The 18836-nt window shown below is 36.2% G+C and overlaps 1 protein-coding gene across 1 annotated transcript in view; it reads left to right on the top strand.

Annotated features, from left to right (window-relative positions):
• Window positions 1-18836, top strand: part of CTNNA3 (catenin alpha 3) — a 1416183-nt gene that overhangs the window by 59905 nt on the left and 1337442 nt on the right. The window contains exon 3 of the mRNA XM_039871928.1: window positions 8365-8468. Within this exon, the coding sequence (XP_039727862.1) occupies window positions 8370-8468 (99 nt within the window). The 5' untranslated portion in view covers window positions 8365-8369. The remainder of the gene's footprint in view (window positions 1-8364; window positions 8469-18836) is intronic.

The following is an 18836-nucleotide window of genomic DNA, read 5'->3' as shown; positions in this document are numbered from 1 at the left end:
AATGTTCTGCATTTTAGAAAGTGTACTCTGTCTCTGCAATGCTATTGGATTTTATATAAAACCCTCAATATTAACAGTAGTTTTTAGTAGATGAATAATGTATTATAGCTACTTGAAAATATGGCTAGAGAAATCCTAGAACACTCAACATGAATTTTTCTCCCCGCTTAAAATTGCTTATTATAATTTCCTGAGTTGACTAGAACTATTTGATACTATACACAAAGTGATTATTATGCATTAGTGTTTTTAGTAGTATAGTCAACTTTGGAGTATGTAATTTTACTTATATGCTTTAATAAATTATATTTGTCATAAGTGGTTTTCTTTGGAGACTGTCAGAATAATTTTTTGTTTTTAATATCAAACTTTACTGAAGATACATGAAAGAATTCTGTTTTGTGAATATATTTGATTATAATCATGTTTGAAATTCACTATTTTGATTATGTACAAATTTCTATGTTAAATCACTCGAGACAGCCTTTTGGCAGATTCCTGTTATTCTCAAAAATACTTTAAATATCCATTTTGATAGTAAGAGCATCGTGGAGTGTAATCATGTGGCTTACCATGTGAAGAGCGTTAGGCTTCTGGACTCTACAGTATTTGCTTCAATTTTTTTAAATTTATTTTTTATTAAGTTTATTGGGGCAACATTTGTTAACACAATTATATAATTTTCAGGTGTAAATTATAATTTGACATCTATATATTCTATTGTGTGTTTACCACCCAAAGTCCAGTTTCCTTCACCTAACATATATTTGATACCCTTTACCCACTTCACTCTCCCCCTACCCCCCATATTTGACCCCCTTTACCCCATCTACCTCCCCCCTCTTCCCTTACCCCCTATCCTCTGGTAATCACTAGTCCATTGTCCATGTCCCTGAGTCTCTGTTTGTTTGTCCTGTTCATTTATTGCTTTTAGGTTTATATCTCAAATATAAGTGATATCATGTGATTTTCAACTTTTTCCATTTGGCTTATATTGCTTAGCATGATTATCTTGAGGTCTATCCACGTTGTTGCAAATGGCAGTATTTCATCTCTTCTTATGGCTGAGTAATATTCCATTGTATATATGTACCACAGCTTCTTTAGCCAATCATCATAAGACACTTTGGTTGCTTCCATGTTCTGGCCACTGTGAATAATGCTGCTATGAACATCGGTGTGCAAGTATCTTTTCGGATATGGGTTTTTAAGTCTTTGGGTAAATACCCAGTAGAGGGATTGCTGGATCATATGGTAGATCAATTCTTTGTTGTTTGAAGAAACTCCATAATGTTTTTCAAAGTTGCTGTACCAATTTGCAGTGCCACCAGCAGTGAATGAGGGTTCCTTTATCTTCGTATCATCTCTGACATTTGTTATTACTTGTCCTGTTGATTATAGATATTCTAACATGTGTGAGATGGTATCTCATTGTGGTTTTGATTTGCATTTTCCTAATAGCTAGTGATGATGAACATCTTTTCATATATCTGTTGGCCAGTTGTATGTCCTCTAGGGAGAAGTGTCTGTTCAGGTCCTCTGCCCATTTTTTGATTGGATCGTTTATTTTTTTGTTATTGAGCTGTATGAGTTCTTTGTATATTTTGGATATTAGGCCCTTATAAGAGGTGTTGCTTGCAAATATATTTTCCCATTTGGATAGTTGTTTCTTTACTTTGTTGATGATTTCTTTTGCTGAGCAGGAACTTTTTAGTTTGATGTAGTTTCATTCATTTATTTTTGCCTTTGAGGTCCTTGAGTTTAGTTCCTATGTTTTCTTCTATGCATTTTATTGTTTCAGGTCTCATATTCAGGTCCTTAATCCATTTTGAGTTAATTTTGGTGTGTGGTGATAGACAACAGTCTAGTTTCATTCTTTTACAGGTGGTCTTCCAATTTTCCCAGCACCATTTATTGAAGAGGCTTTCCTTTCTCCACTGTATGTTTCTGGCTTTTTTTGTCAAAAATTATTTGCTCATGTATATATATGGGTTTACTTCTGGACTCTCAATTCTGTTCCACTGATCTGTGTGTCTGTTTTGATTATAGGTCCTTCACATGTTTCGTTAAATTTATTCCTAGGTATTTTATTCTTTTTGTTGCAATTGCAAAAGAAATTCTTTTTTCCACTTCTTTTTCTGACACTTCATTATTAGAGTATAGGAACGCTATAGATTTTTGAACGTTGATTTTGTATCCAGAAACTTTACTGTATTTGCTTATTGTTTCTAGTAGTGTTCTTGTGGAGTCTTTAGGGTTTTCTGTATAGAGAATCGTGTCATCCGCAAATAGTGACAGTTTAACTTCTTCGTTTCCTATTTGGATGCCTTTTATATTTTTCTCTTGTCTGATCGCACTCGCTAGGACCTCCAATGTTATATTGAATAACAGTGGCGATAGTGGACAGCCTTGCCTTGTTCCTGATCTGAGAGGGAAGGTTTTTAGTTTTTTGCAACATTAAGTATAATGTTGGCTGAGGGTTTGTCATATATGGCCTTTATTATGTTAAGATATTTTCCTTATATACCAATTTTGTTAAGTGTTTTGATCATAAATGGATGCTGTATCTTGCTGAAGCTTTTTCTACATCTATTGATATGATCATATGATTCTTATTTTTTAATTTGTTTATGTGGTGTATCACATTAATCAATTTGCATATGTTGAACTATCCCTGTGCCCCTGGGATGAAGCCCACTTGATTGTGGTGTATAGTCTTTTTAATATGTTGCTGTATACGGTTCGCTAGTATCTTATTTAGGATTTTTGCATCTGAGTTCATGAGAGATATTGGTCTGCAGTTTTCTTTTTTTGTGTTATCTTTACCAGGTTTTGGTATCAGAATAATATCGGCCTCATAAAATAAGTTAGGAAGTATTGCCTCCTCTTCGATTTTTTGGAAGAGTTTGAGGAGAATAGGTATTAAATCTTCTTTAATGTTTGGTAAAATTCACTGGTAAAGCCTTCTGGTCCTAGACTTTTACTTTCTGGTAGGTTTTTAATGATTGTTTCCATTTCCATACTGCTGATCGGTCTATTTAGATTTTCCAGATCTTCTAGATTCAGTCTAAGAAGATTGTATTTTTTTAAATATTGTTCCATTTCTTCTAGGTCATTAAGTTTGGTGTTACATACTTTTTCATAGTATTCTTGCATAATCTTTGTATTTCTGCTATGTCAGTCATAATTTCCCCTCTTTCATCCCTGATTTTATTTATTTGTGTCCTTTCTCTTTTTTCTTTAGCCAGAGGTTTGTCAATTTTATTAACTTTCTCAAAGAACCAGCTCTTTCTTGCATATTTTTTTCTATTGTTTGTTTGTTTGTTTTCAATTTCATTTATTTCTGCTCGAATTTTGATTATTTCTTTTCTTCTGCTGACTTTAAGCCTCATTTGTTCTTCCTTTTCTAATTTTTTAAGATGAAGTGTTAGGTTGTTTATTTGAGCTAGTTCTTGTTTTTGGAGATAGACCTGTAATGATATGATTTTCCTCTTATGACCACTTTGCTGTGTCCCAAAAGTTTTGATATGTTGTATTATAATTTTCATTCGTTTCTGTGTATCTCTTGATCTTTCTTTTTATTTCTTCTCTGACTCAAGCATTTTTCAGGAGCACGTTGTTTAATCTCCATGCATTTGTGGTTCTTCCTGATTTCTTTTTGCTGTTGATCTCTAGTTTCGAAGCATTATGATCAGAGGATATGGTTGGTTTGATTTCAACCCTCTTGTATTTGTTGAGGCTATCTCTGCGTCCCAGTATGTGGCTGATTCTTGAGAATGTTCCATGTACACTAGAGAAGAATGTATAAGCAGCTGTTTTGAGATGGAAGGCTCTGTAAATGTCAATTATGTCCAGTTGGTATAATGTGTCATTTAAGGATGTTATTTCCTTATTGATTTTCTGTTTAGATGATCTGTCCATATCCGACAGTGGGGTATTTAGGTCCCCTACCTATGATAGTGTTTTGGTCTGTTTCTCCCTTTAGTTCTGTTAGTAATTGCTTTACATGTTTCAGGGCTCCCTGATTGGGAGCATAGATATTAATAAATATTATGTCTTCTTGGTGCATGATTCCCTTTATCATTATGAAATGTCTCTCAGTATCTTCCTTTACTTTTTTTATTTCGAAGTCTATTTTGTCTGATATTAGTACCGCTACTCCCGCTTTTCTCTGAATGCCATTTGCTTGAAATATCATTTTCTACCCTTTCACTTTGAGTCTATATTTGTCTTGGAGCTGAGATGTGTCTCCTGGAGGCAGCATATGGTTGGTTTTGTTTTTTGATCCATTCTGCAACTCTGTGCCTTTTTATTGGTGAGTTCAGTCTATTTACTTTGAGATTGATTATTGAAATATGAGGTCTTCTTATAGTTATTTTATCTTTTGCTTTCTGGTAGCTTGGTGTTTCCATTGCTTCCTTGTCCTTATGTTTCTGTTTTCTTTATTTTGGTTGGCTTTTGTGGGTTTTGCCTCTAGTTCTTCTTGTTTTATGTTATATATTTCAGTTCTGAATCTTTGGTGTGTGGTTACCATTAAGAATATGAAAAGGATAGTTATATATATACGGTTGTCCATTTTTTTTTGCGTGTGCCTTATCTCCATTCCCCTTTGCGAATTTGGATCTTTGAATTCTCCCCTTTTTAGTCATTGTTATCTCAGTTTGTCCCTATGTATGCTGAACATTCATTACTATCTTGCTATAGCAATTCTCTTATTATTTAAGTGTATAATGCCCTGTTCTTAGTAAGGATTGTGCTCCTGTTTCTATTTGCCTGATAGTCACTTTACTCCTAATTATGTATTTTTTGTTGTTGTTGTCATTTTTGGTTTAGGTGAGCTGATCCCTTTCAGTATTTCCTATAGTGCAGGCCTCGTAGTGGAGAATTTCCTCAATTTTTGTATGTCTGGAAAGGTCTTAATTTCTCCTTCATATCTAAAAGAAAGCCTAGCTGGATATTCTAGGCTGCTAGTTCCTTTCATTTAACAGTTTAAATATTTGATTCCATTTCTTTCTGCCTTGTAGGGTTAGCACTGAGAAGTCTGAGGATAATCTAATGGATTTTCCTTTATGAGTTACCATTTTCATCTCCCTGGCTACCCTGAGAATTCTATCTTTGTCATCAATTTTTGATAACTTTAATACAATATGTCTTGGTGAAGGCCTTTTTGAGTTAATTGGGCGTTCTGTTGTCTTCTTAAATTCTAAGCTCTGGCTCATTCCTTAGATTTGGGAAATTCTCATCAACTATTTGTCTGACAATGCTTTCTAGTCCCTGTTTCTTTTCCTCACCTTCAATAATGCCCATTATTCTTATGTTTCCTCTCCTGATGCTATCAGCTAGTTCTTGAATTTCTCTTTCATTATTTTTCATTCTTTGGTTTCTCTCTTCCTTCTGATTTATTTCTAGATTTCTGTCTTCAATATCACTGATCCTTTCTTCCATTTGGTTGACTCCATTCCCAAGCTTGCTATTTCATTTTTCAACTCTTCAGTGTGTTCTTTCTCTCCAGAAGATCTATTCTGTTCTTCCTGAGGGTTTCAATCTCCTTGCTCTGCTCATCTAGTTGTTTTTTTCAATTTCTGAAATTGTTGATATGACTCATTTCGGAACTCATTGAGTTTTTTAAAAAGTACCATCTTGAATTCTCTGTCATTTAAGTCACATATTTCTATGTCTGTAAGCTTATTTTATGGATTTTTTTTCTCTTTCTTTCTGAGATGCCTTGTCACCTTGGTTGTCCATAGTGTTTAATGGACTATTTCTCCGCCTGGGCATTAATGAAAGTGTATTCTGCCATTTTTCCAGAAAGAAGATTTATTATATAAAGGTCTTTCTTTAGCCTGCTACAAAGAAGGTGCTTTTCTTTTGGTTTCCAGTAGGCAGTGTCTAAGCCTCTTGGATCCCTGCTTTTTATATAAAGCCTACATAATGTTTTTTAGAATTTTCTTATAGAAATTTAATCTCACTTGCTACTCTCAGTTTCAGTCCCTGTCAGTGTTAATAAACAGTTGTGGTAGCATTTGCTCAGGTTCCCCTGGGGCTCCGCGGTGACCAGTCTCAGAGGGCATAGGGAGAGGGGCTCTCTGGATTGGGAGTTGGGGGCTAAGGCTCAACCTCGGTTGTGCATCCGTGGCTGGTGAAAATCAACTGTTTTTTCTCTGTGGTCCTGTCCTGCATTTTTGCTTTCTGCCCTGATGACTGGGCCCTGCTGCTGGCTGCAAAGAAGTCCTGGCACTTCCAGGCAGTGTTGTTCAGGGAAGTTGCCACTCCTTCACCTCTCCCCTCCTTCTGCAAGAATCTCCAGCGGCTGTGAGAGGCAGCTTCTTTATTTTTCCCAGTCCACCGCCCGACACCCGGGGTTCTGACCTGTGGTAGTTCTTACGTGCAGATTCCATACTCAGATGTGCTGGTGTGCAGTTTGGGTGTTTTTTGCTGAGTTTTAGATGTTCAGCTTATTGTTGTTTCAAGGGGAGAGATATGAGGAAGTCTCTCACTCCACCATGTTTTTCTCAAGAATGCTTCTATTTTTTAAAAACAAATCTTGTTATTAATTAAAGAATTAGAGTACATCAAGAGACAATGAGGATGATTTTTTAGTTATAGGAGGATTTTGTGTGTGTGTGTGTGTATGTCTCTCTCTGCTCATGTATCAGGTGTACCATCTAGAAGAGCCTTGGTGAAACACTGATATTTTTCACTTACACACACACAGGGATTATGATTATCTTCAAATACATACAATAATACATTTATGGATCCAAGGAAAGAATTCAGTAGAGTGGGAAAGGTTGAAGAGCAAAGAGATGCTGATTATATGAAGCTAGGCTAGTGGGAGTTGAAAAAGTCTAGGAAGATAATGGAGGTAGACTCTCAGGAAGGAGCTGAGAGGGAACATGGGTCCTAGCCTAAAATTCTGATCATCTAGAGATTGGTGACAGGGGTATAGCAAAAGAACAATTCTCTGTCCTAGAATCACTGAGGTTGAGAGGAGCATTGAAGGGATTGATTCTGGATAAGAGAGATACCATGAAAATGTGTGCTCATTCATTCATCCATTCACTCATTCATCTACATCCATTCATGGAGCCGATCAGTTAATTAAAAAGAAAACAATTATTTGTCCTAATACCTGAAATGATAACTAAAGAAACTAAAGTAAAAGAAAAATTTTCTTTTTCTTTTTTTTTTTGTTTCTGTGTGTATCATAGCGAATATAAAGATATTTTCTGGGGGAAGATTCTTGCATTCTCTTAGCCTGAAAATAAGGAAACAATAGAAGAAAATAGGTAACAACTAAGGGAAGGTTTCTAAAATTTATTTAAAATTTATTTTTAATTTTATAAGAGTTTATTTGAGACAAACTTAGAACATATGCTGGGGAGCAAGATCCCAGATGCTCTCAAAAAGTTTTTGCATTTTAGTAGTACGTGTTTCTGTGGACTACAAATTAATTTTTTTAACAGGACAAGTTGTATATAGGAGAGATGTGTATCTTACTGTTTCTCTATGTGGACCTTCAGTAAATACTTGCTGGTTGCTTATGGACTGTGAAGAAGTTAATACAAACTTGTGAGGCTTTGTGATTTAGGTAACAGTCTTCATGGATGATATGTTAATTTTAATATGTTGTGATATGCCACATATGGTCATTTGATAGATGTATGTATTCTTATGCAAAAGTATTACAGAATTGATTTTTAAGATTAATGTTAATGCCTAAAGAGTCGTTTGTAATTTTCCCCCTTATTTCGTCTTGCCCCCAGATCGATGTCTTCTCAGAGGCTTCTCTCTTTTTATAATAACTATGCCAATTTACATTAGTTTCTTTTATGTACAGGAAAGTAACTTTCTGATCCAATCAAAACCCTGAAATAAACAATTCCAAAAACAAGTAGAGATGTATCACATGTCTTCCAAACTCCTACCTGGCTTCTCGTCTGAGTCGTCATTAATAAGAACAGGCCAAATATGGGTGCTGGCTGCCTCAGTGCTATGATTTCATGAAAATCAAAGATTTATGTACTATAAGATATGTCTTACCAACTTGGCCCTCCTTTTTTTACTTAAAACCTATGATCAAATGCAAAACCACCTGTCCTGAGTTATTATTTTAGTCATGAACATGCTAGCATAGATTAATTTGTTAGAGGATCTAAGCCCAGACAGCGTGACCTCAAAGAACACTTGGAGAATATCTCATTTCTCTGTTGGTGGGCTTGGCATCCCGGTCCTCTGAGAGCTACAGCTGATATCAGGAATAGGTCTTGAATACAAATCTCATGTACTCTATGATTTTCATCAGTGCTTTTCTTTGGAACATAATTTTCTTTAGTAACAAGTGTCTTTTGTTTTTGTGCTCAGGCAGCATGTCAGCTGAAACACCAATCACACTGAATATTAATCTCCAGGATTTGCATGTCCAAACATTCACTGTAGAGAAACTACTGGAGCCTCTCATAATCCAGGTATTAATATCATGGAAATTACAATGTATAGTAAGTACTGAAGAATAAAAAACATGAGAAGAATAGATAATGAACCAATAGATGTTTTGCTTTAGTCAAGTACATGGATATACTGGTCAATAGAGAGTATTCTAAACAAATTCACATTGAAGGGCATGCTGTTCAGAGTTGGTATGTATTTTTTTGGCATGTCTAAAAGCTATTATAATAATCTGTAAACATTAGTTGAGTCCATTTAGAAAATTAAAATGGTGAAAATGACCTGAAGTAATTGTATTTGATTTGAAAGAAATTTAACTCTTTTAAAAAGTGCGATTATGCTAATTTTAGAGGGCTTTTAATGTGGTGTCTGGATTCAGACTTCTCATGATCTGCAAGTAGATGTGTCAGGGAAAGAGAAATTAGTACTTATTATATGTTAGATAGTTTTTAGTTACAAGTAAGTGTAATTGCTAATTTTATCTTCCTTAAGGTTATTGTCACTGTTTTTAAAAATGTTTATTGATTTCATAAAGGTGCTTCTACTTCAGCAGTATCCTAGTTAGAAAAAAGGTTTCTAGATCTTAGCAATATTCATCAAGTTAAATTAAAAACATTAATAATTTATAGAATATTTACTATATTCAGGAACTATCTCATAAAGGAGAATTCTAGTACAACAAAATTATTTGGACACACTTTTGATTTTCATTGTAATGGGATTCTCCTTATTAAAAGCAGTACATTTCAAAGTCAAAGAGTTATTTATTCATGCATAACCTTCTTGCATCTATCACTTTGATCTATCACCTATTAATATAAGTAAAAAAATCACATTAAATTACATTAAATGTATTTTCTTCTAGAATAGAATGAAATAGCTGATCACATTCTTTTTTTTTCAGTGTTTAATTTGAAGTAGTTATATGGTTTATTTTAAATATGTAATATAATCTCTATTTACACTGGAAAACATTCCAAAAGAAGTTCATGATTTTTAAGTTCATAGTGCCACTAGATAAAGTTCTCAATTTAGTAGTCCCATTAAACAAATTCTCACCTTTCCTCATTATCTTCATGTTATATTCCTTTGCTTTCAAGATTCCACAGATATTATTAACCGCCTTTATATGTAACTCAAATTCAAAATTATATTTTATTTTTTGGAGTAATTGGTTGTAGATACTATTATGTTACTAGCTTCTAAATTCATTTATTTATAAATCTTTATTCTGCTCTTTTTATAGTTACCAGAGTCTTCCTCACTAACTTGATTTATCTTTAACCTTTTTTTTTTTTCTCTTAGGCACAGGTAAATCACTTGGTCATTTTACAGGGATGTTTAGCCTGGGATATATTTCAATCATCGCTTTCATTTTCTCTGTGTGATAACGTACACATTTGTATCCCTCTGTAATAAATTTCTCCAATGGATCAGAAATATTTTTTTCTCAGCAATTACATTTTTATGATTGCAACTGTAGGCATCTGCACTTTATCACTTTCAAGATCCGAGTTTGGCAGTGCAGTGCAGAAAGTCTATTTATGCAGAATTGCAATGAAAAGAATTTACATCTCTATGTTGTATACTCTTTGAAGGAGATATAAACTGCTAGATTATGCTAGTCATTACATGATGGAAGTGTCTATAATCTAATTTTCCACAAAATATAATTTGCTATGTGTCAGATTCATATTGAATGTAAGCTAAAAGAATTGACTTACTAAAAACCCTTTAAGATAAAAACAATAACGAATTACTTATAATGTGTTATCTCCTATAAAGTTTTTTTTGGGCAAAGGTTCAAATGTATATTCTAATATAAATATATCCCATGTTTTCAAGAGGCAAATACAGAGTTAAATCAAAAGTTACAAACATTATTTGTTTGTTATTTAGGAAAACTTGGCCTTTTCCCAGTTTCTGCTTCCATAGTGTCTCCCATTTATTTCTGGGAGTCTTTTTGGAATGGGTTTTTATATACTCTGTAATACTTATTGGGTCTAGTTTAAGAATATCTGCTAACCCTTTTATCAGTCAGCATAAGCTAGGTTATGCTGTGATAAGAAGACAATCTCCAAATCTCTGAGGCTTAACAAAAGTTTATTTGTTGCTCAAGTTACATGTCCAATGTTAGGTGGTTGGGAATCTCTGCTTAGTACAGGCCCTCAGGGACCCAGGCTAACAGGGACTGTATCTTAACATTTATTTCCACTGTTGTAACCGGGGAAAGAGAACATGATGAATCACAGAAGGACCCCTAAAATGTCCACCTGCATTTGACGTATGTCAGTTCTACCCGCATTGTTTTTACCAAAGCAAGTAAAGTAGTCAGTGTGGATGCTGAATGGGTGATCCTGCCTTGTGCCCAGGAGAATGAGAATATTTGTGAACAGCCCCAATAACTATTACCTTCCCATTGCTTTTTTTTTTTTTAGGAGTTCCTTTTTGTTAAATTTTCATCTGCTGTCAAATCACCTTTTTACCCTGTCATAGCTGATTTTATCATGGTAGTCAACTGAATTATTGACCACTCAGTTATGGGTTGGCCAGAAACCTATGAGGCAATCCGGCATGAGAGCTATGCCTCTAGGGGATGATGGTGAATTGGTCCTTTCACCATCCTCTGAGAAATTGACTATGTACTGAGAGCTAACATTTAGTTCCTAGGGTTAGACAGTTATATCATGTACAAAGCTAAAAGACACACAGAAAGATGTGGAGACATGGGAAAGAATTCTAGTGAAGCACTTTTCAAGTTCAAGTCCGCAAATTTCTGCTTTTGACGGATAATGAAATTACCAAGCTTGTAATGAATTCTTCCAACTTCCAAGCCACCTTCTAGTCTCAGAATTATACTCTAGTCTTTGTGGGGCCTCACTGTTTCCAGTCCCCTTGAGCACTGGTCACATAGGCCAGATGCTTGTCTTTCTTATGTAATCTGATTTCCTGGCTTCCTACCTCATCAGTGGCTGAAAGTTCAAAAGAAGTTCCATTAGCAGCAACAATCCAGGGTTCCTATAATTGCCTTCGTTACTTATGCTAGAATGGAGATTTTCCTGTGAAGCCTCTCTTTAGCTCTTCCTCTTAACTCCAGAAATTTGGAGTCTCTGAGGTATGACTTACCTATTCTCCCAAATCAGTCTACCTGCCATATTCTTTCATTTTATCTGGCTTCATCTTATCGATGGTGGATAGTAACTGCTAATGCTTCCATTGCGAGACTAGAAATGGACATGCCAAGGTATCTGTGTTTCAATGTCTCCAAAGCCATGAATCCTCAAAATGGTGAAATAGCACTGAGCTCCTATAGCACAGCTCCCAACTGTGCTTCATTCTGTCACATGGGCCCCCATGAAGCAATGCTTGCACCTAGAGTCACACACGTTTCCTTATAAAAACAATGTCTTTCACCTTCTTGAATCACTTCTCCCTCCTATTAGCGTCAAACCCAGTCCAACTAGCAGGATGGTGAATAGTTCATCTTTACTCCTGTAAGCATCATATTTTTCTTTCCACCCTGACTCCTATGCAGAACTTCTCTGCCACATTCCATTCTCAACATAATTTCTTTCTCTTCTCCTTTACTCAAGAGGAGGGAAAAAAAAAGAAAAAAAAGATAAGCAAGCATGAAGTCATTTTATGCAAATAGATGCCTAGATGCCCAAAGGGTTCACTTCCTACTGTTCTACAGACAGATCTGATGGGCTTCCACTTAGGAGAGGACATGCTTTGGCTTTTTAGCTTTCTAGAATATATTTCCTGTGTTTCTTTTAGAAAAGAATTCAAGTTTTGTGGTTGTTTTCTGTCACTTCTATAGGTCATTTTGAATGAGCATGATGCTATTTACTTGTTTCCTTGATTCTATCTCCAAGCTGCTTTTTTTTTTTTTTTATAGCCATGCTGATTATCCTATTACTGGAATTTTTTATCAAAATTAACATCGAAGATTCCAAGGAAATCTCAAAGTCAAGTCTGTACACATAATGGTTTTATAGATTATAAGCAAATATTGGAGTTTTGACTATAACCTTAAAAGTAACCTTAAAAGTTAGTAAGTTAAATGTTTTTTAACTTACAGGCTCAAGGCTTAATAGGTATAAAGATGTTATTTTCATGATAAGACAAAGAAATAAACTTAATTCTGCCTCAAAAATGTTTTAAAGCTTAGGGTGATTCAGTGTAGTTAAGTTGACTCTAATAAAGTGAATTCTACTTTTGCATTCTTTTACTGCCAGAAAATTGCTCCCATGGGAGAATTGTTAGGCTATAGTATTCTTTGAGGAACAAATAGTCAAGAAAAGAAAGCCATATAAGGATAAGATAAACTGGTAGCTAATTGATTAAAATAGTGTGAGTCCAGCTGGGATGTGCGTGGTTGAGCATACAAGGGATGCTCCCACCATAAGAACCTGGTGGCTTTGAGATTAACTGTGGGTAGATGTCAGTTTGTACATGCTCCACCTTTTCTCAGCTTGCTTCCTAGACCTTTTATTCCATCAGACTCTGATTTTCTTTCTACTCATTCCAGTTGCTTCCCTGTTGTTCTGGGTTCTTTGACCATCCTTAATCCACTCTACTTCTGTTAACACTTTATTTTTCAATCATAGCTCATCTTTTCTTCCACAAATTCAGAATAATCCCACAGATATCCTTTTCTAGCTTAGCTGTGCAATAGGATCTTATAAACTGCTTCTGTAGGCAGCTTCTGTAGGTGATTAGATTGATAAGTCCAGATCCACTTGTCCTTTCAGGGGAAAATGCTAGATTGAAGGGAGCGATTGTGGTTCAGCTGTCTGAAAGGATAGAAGAGTCCATATCTCCACAGATATGGTTATTTTTACTGCTTGATGTGTGATTCTACCCTTCGTAGAACCCCCTGGGCTATTCCAGAGCACCCAGCTTGTCTCAGGAGATATTGCTGTGGCTTGACAAAGTGATGACTCTAAACCACTGGTCAGCAAACTTTTTCTGAAGAGATAATAGTTTCAGTTTGACAGCTATAGGGTCTCTGTTGCAACTACTCTGCTGTTGTAGTTTGGAAGCAGCCATAGACAATATGTAGACAAAAGGATATGGCTGTGTTTCAATAAAAATTTATTTACAAAAATGCACAAGTGGTCAGATTTGGCCCTAGGTACTTAATTTGCAGACCGCAGCTCTGGAGTGACCATTTTCTTGTAGAGATACTCTGCACTTACTGGTTAAGGAAGGGCAAGAAATAGGCACTATCCCACACACAGGAGCCCCGCTGTGAGATAAATTATGATAGTGTGTTTTGTGGCCAAGCCCTGTGAGACATAAAAGCCTCACTTGGGGCAAGAGTGCTAACTAGGCAATTCAGAAAATTCCTGTTACTGTTGAGATCCTGTTAGCCCAGTGGTTTCCAACTTTGGCTGCACATTAAAATCACCTGGAGGGGGTGGTGCTTTTAAAACTCTTGATGCCCAGGAAGTCAATTAAATCAGAATCTTTGGAAGTAGGACCAGACAGTAATTTTAAAGCCCCCAGGTAATTACAATATAGGAACTGCTGTGCTGGCTATTATTTCAGCCAGTAGTGAGCATGGTTATGCCTCTTGGCCAAAGGCTTCACCTAAAATGGTACCCCTTGTATGTCTTTTTAATGGAGTTCGTGGTACCCATCTGGAATAATTTTATAAGGAATTTCTGGGGTTACTTCCTGCATCAACTCTCTGGAACAGGCTCAGTTAGTTCTCTGAGGTCCTAGTAGGACTATTAGTAGTAGATCTAGGAAAACTACTGCAGCTGAGAGGTCTTGAATCCATGTTCTGCAGCTCTCTCTTATCCAGCAATTCGCTACTAGATGTATGGACTAGGTTAGGGTGGACTCAAGGGTTTTGGGTACTCGTAATGTGATACTGTGATTTATAAGAAATATATATTTGATTATTCAGATGACCAAAATAAATTTCTCATATATATTTGGTATTCATCCATGGTTCTTGGCTATTAGCTCCCCAAACTCTTGGAATTTCCTACGTGTTGAGAATGATAAAGGTATCTTTTTTATATCAATAAGATGACTTTTGGAAAGCACCCAAGGATGGGGGATGGTTATGATTAGAGGGGTGCAACTTTCAGTCCCATGTCTTGACTTCTGGGAAGGAGAGAGAGGCTGCAGATTCAATCACTACTGGCCAGTGATTTAATCAGTCATGCCTGTCTGATGAAGACTCCCTAAAAATCCAAAAGGATGGGTTTGGGAGAGCTTCCGATTTCTTGAATCTGAGAAAATGATGTGCCTGGAGAAGGCAGGGAAGCACCGAGTCCCTACCACATATCTTGCCTTACACATCAATTCCATCTGGCTGTCCTTGCCCTATATCCTCTTATAATAAACCAATGATCTAGTAAGTAAAATGTTTCTCTGAGTTTTGCGAACTGCTGTAGCAAATTAATCAAACCCAAGGGGAGGATCTTGGAAACTTCCAATTTATAGTCAGTTGGTCAGAAGCCCAGGTAAAAATGGCTAGCAACTGGTGTCCGAAGGTGCGGGGAGAGTCTTGTAGGACTGAACCCTTAACCTGTGGAATCTGATACTATCCTGGGTAGTGTAAGAATTGAGTTGAATGGTAGGACACTAGCTGGCGACTCAAGAATTGTCTGATGATGTGGGACACTCCCCCACCCCCTACTTCCATGCACAATTGGAATTGGGTTTGGTGATCTAATTCACATGGCATCTTGGTTTTGGCAGACTTTGCTTGGTGTCGATGAAGTGGTAGTGAGGAAAGAGATTCAAAATGTACAAGTGCGAAATTATGGTGTGATGTTACATCACATGAAGAAGTTATGTTACAGTCACCTGCACCCGTGCTTCTCAATCTTAGCTGTACAAGGCATCACTTGAGGAACTTACAAACATCCTGATACCCAGATCAGAGCTAAGACCAATTAAATCAGAATCTCTGGAGTAGGACCGCATTAACAGTATTTTTTAAAAGCCTCCTAGGTGATTCTAAAGTATGGCCACTGGAGGAGGACCTTCCTGCCACCAAAGTGTTGTCTAAGAACTGATAGTGTCAGGCTCGTTTGGGAACTCTCTAAAAAATGCAGACTCTTGGGGTGCCACCCTGGACTCACTGAATCAAAATCTATGGAGTAATAAGATCTCAGGTAATTTGTATCACATTAATGTTTGAGAAGCACAAGTGTAGGAGACTATAAATTTCAACTTTTAATTCGCAACTTTGTGTAGCCAGAGTTGAAAACTGCTACCCGTGGGTCCTTAAAGGGGATGCTCAAGGGTGATTGTCCTGTTGTGAGGGACCAGTGCATTTCTTCTGAAGAGGCTCTGCCTCTCTCACACTCTGACTTAGGTATAGCCAAGCCTACTTCCTTCCTTCTCCAAACGTGTGGTTAGTCTTACATCAGGTGATTCTGTTCTTCCCAGAAATGGCTTTGGGGCATCAGGAATCATGACTTGAGAAAGTTTCTACAAAGGAGCGTATGAAGCAATTTTTTTTCAGAGTCCTTAAGAGAAGTGGAACTTAAAGTTTCTCTGCTTTCAGTGTTTTCTATCATGCTAACACAGATCCTCAATCTGATGAAGCTCAGAGAGGAGAAATAAGGACATGTATCTTACTTGTCTTTTTCTGTCAGCTCCTTCTTCCAATATATAGCAGATATAACTCTTGCTAAATGGGATCCAATAGCTAAAAGAATCTGGAAAATTTTCTCTTTTCCTAATGGCATTCATAGCTATTTTTTTGTTTAAGACTTTAATAAAGCCAGCTTTGAAACTCAAAGATGATCAATGGTATCTTTGAGTTTCAAAGCTAGCTCTCTCCTTCCCTGGAATAATAGGCCTCATGGCTCAGCTTTAGATATAGAAAGTTCAATATTGATAAAATATTATTCACACTTACATTCTGAAAAGTGGTTAAATTGATGGTGTATGTTATAATTGATGGCATCGTAGAATTAAGGGACTATGGTAATATCCTGATATTTTGAAGGATGGACTTTAGGGCATCAAAGGTCAAGCATTAGCTGAAAAGATTCAAGCTGGTTACTGATACATAATTGTCACCAATAAATGAGGCAAAAATGGCTTTGTTGACTTAGAGACAATCCTGACAAATGATGTAGACACAACCTAATCAGTTTTAAATTAAACATCAATCTTTAAATTACTGATAGGCTGTATTCAAATCACATTTGTATTGCTGTAAGATCTTGACCGTAGAGGCCCACATATCTAATTATCATCACCTGTAGTCTTTCTTGTTTAACACTTGTTTTCTCTTATTATACATGATGTGCAGGTGATTATGTATATTTTTCCCCTGGACATCTTCAATAAAAAGGAGTTTTGTGTTAGATGAGAAAAGGAAAAAATCTGATGGTCTAGGGTAAGTGGGAAAAAGGGAATCTGGTAACAGAAAGTGTGAGTAAAAGGCAGATATAACTTCATAAGTTTGTGTTGACAATGTATATTGGCATAATTTATTCAATTTTATAGTTGTTAGGGTTTTAACTGATTATTAAATAAAGCTAGAACACAGAAGTAGTGGTCATAACCATATCCCACCATCAATCACTGCTGGAAGTGGAATTCTGGGCTGGGTGGACCAATGGACCATGCGAACATTTCTAAACTAATACATGTGAGGTTAACCCATTCTTTATTTTAGAGCCAACTTTGGCCTGATTGTATCTTGCATTTCTTATTTTGTTTCCTTCAAGAAATCAATGGTTATTGATGGAAAGAGTTGTCCACTTGCTTTTCCTTGTTCAGCACTTCTTTGAATCAGTATTCTACTATAAACTATTGGTTATTAATTCACAGAATGATTAATGCTTGATTTAGGTATAAATAGCAGCAGGAATGTAATTTCTTCTTAGTTTGCTTAATTCAGTATCTTGGTAGGTTTTTGGAAAAATTTGTTGAGAAGGAGAATGTATGATTAACATTGCATTTTTTACCCCGAAGACTGAATTTGTCTCTGAATTATTGCTCCGTATAAAATAAACATCTACTAAATAGTAGTTACATGTGAAATGGCAAAAGCCACACATCCTAAGGTGAATAGCTTCATGGTTGGGTTTCTTGAGAAATACTACTTCTAAGTGTTAAGGTACTCAAAGTTCAGTCCTGTAACTTCTCTAGGTATACTTTATTCTTAGGAGATCTCACACAATCTCATGATTTCAAAAACAAATATATTTTCAAATATCTTTGACATTTTAGTAAGATGAGCAAAACCATTGCTATGTGAATAATTAAAATGAAAATGTAAGCTATAAGAAACATCTCCAGAATTTATCTCTCAATCCCAGAATTGTATACTAGTCTCCAATTAGCAAATCTAATAGGCAAATTTAACATGTCTAAAGCTCAACTCTGAGTCCCCTGTCCTCAGACCAAATGCCACAGTCATCCTTGACCCCATATTTCTTTCATAACTCATATCCAATCTGTCAGCAAACCTTGTTGACTCACTTCAAAATATTAGAATTTTGTCACTTCTCAACTCCACCACTGCTCCCTGGAACAAGCCAGTCTGTTCTCCACTTGGGCTAGTGAAACAGCCTCCTAACCGCTTTTTCTTCTATTTCTCATTCTTCTCTACCCCATTCCACCCAATCCCCAGTCTATTCTCTCAGAGCAGCTAGAATGATCATTTAAAATTTTAAGTCAGATCATGTTACTTTGACCTGTTTAATACCTGCAATGGCTCCCAATCACAAGAATAGAATTGAGAGTGTTGGTGGTGAATACATGGCCTGCATGATTTGGTGCCTAGATGCCAGCCTGACTTCATCTCTTATGCTATCTCCTCACTTTGCAGTAGGTGTACTGGCCTTCCTGCTGCTTTTGGAACACACTGATTAAGCTCCCCTGCTGGAGACTGCACTTGCTGTTGCCTTTGCTCAGAATATTTTCCCCAGATATTTAAATGTCTTACTCCTCTACTTCCTTGGGGCCCTTGTTACCTGATCAGAGATGCTTTCCCTGATACTAGATCTAAACTAACCATTCCCCATCATTCATCTATTCCCTTACTCTTCTTTACTCTCTTCATAGCACATATTAATACCCGCTATTGTGTTACGTAACTACTTATGAATGTGTTTATTCTCTGTCTCCCTTCAGCAGAATGAGGCTCACTGCCATATCCTCCAGGCACAGTGCAGGCACACTAACTATTTTGTTGAATAAATGAATGGTGGAGTCCAATATTGTTTTTTGTTTGTTTCTGGGTGGTAAGTAGCTATCTAAAAACTGGAAGAAACTAATATTTAATATTAGTCTCAGTGTGTGGCCTTTTCCTAGTTGTATTTGAGTTCATATTTTTTTCCTGGATTAGAACATTTAGCTACAGCTGGTTTTATTTGACATGTAAATCTCTTTGCTTTGTT

The sequence above is a fragment of the Pteropus medius genome, unplaced genomic scaffold (genome assembly GCF_902729225.1).
Source record: "Pteropus medius unplaced genomic scaffold, Ma_sr-lr_union100, whole genome shotgun sequence".
NCBI lineage: Eukaryota > Metazoa > Chordata > Mammalia > Chiroptera > Pteropodidae > Pteropus > Pteropus medius.
Note: the sequence above shows the minus strand (reverse complement) of the source record. Positions and strands in the feature narration are given on the sequence as shown.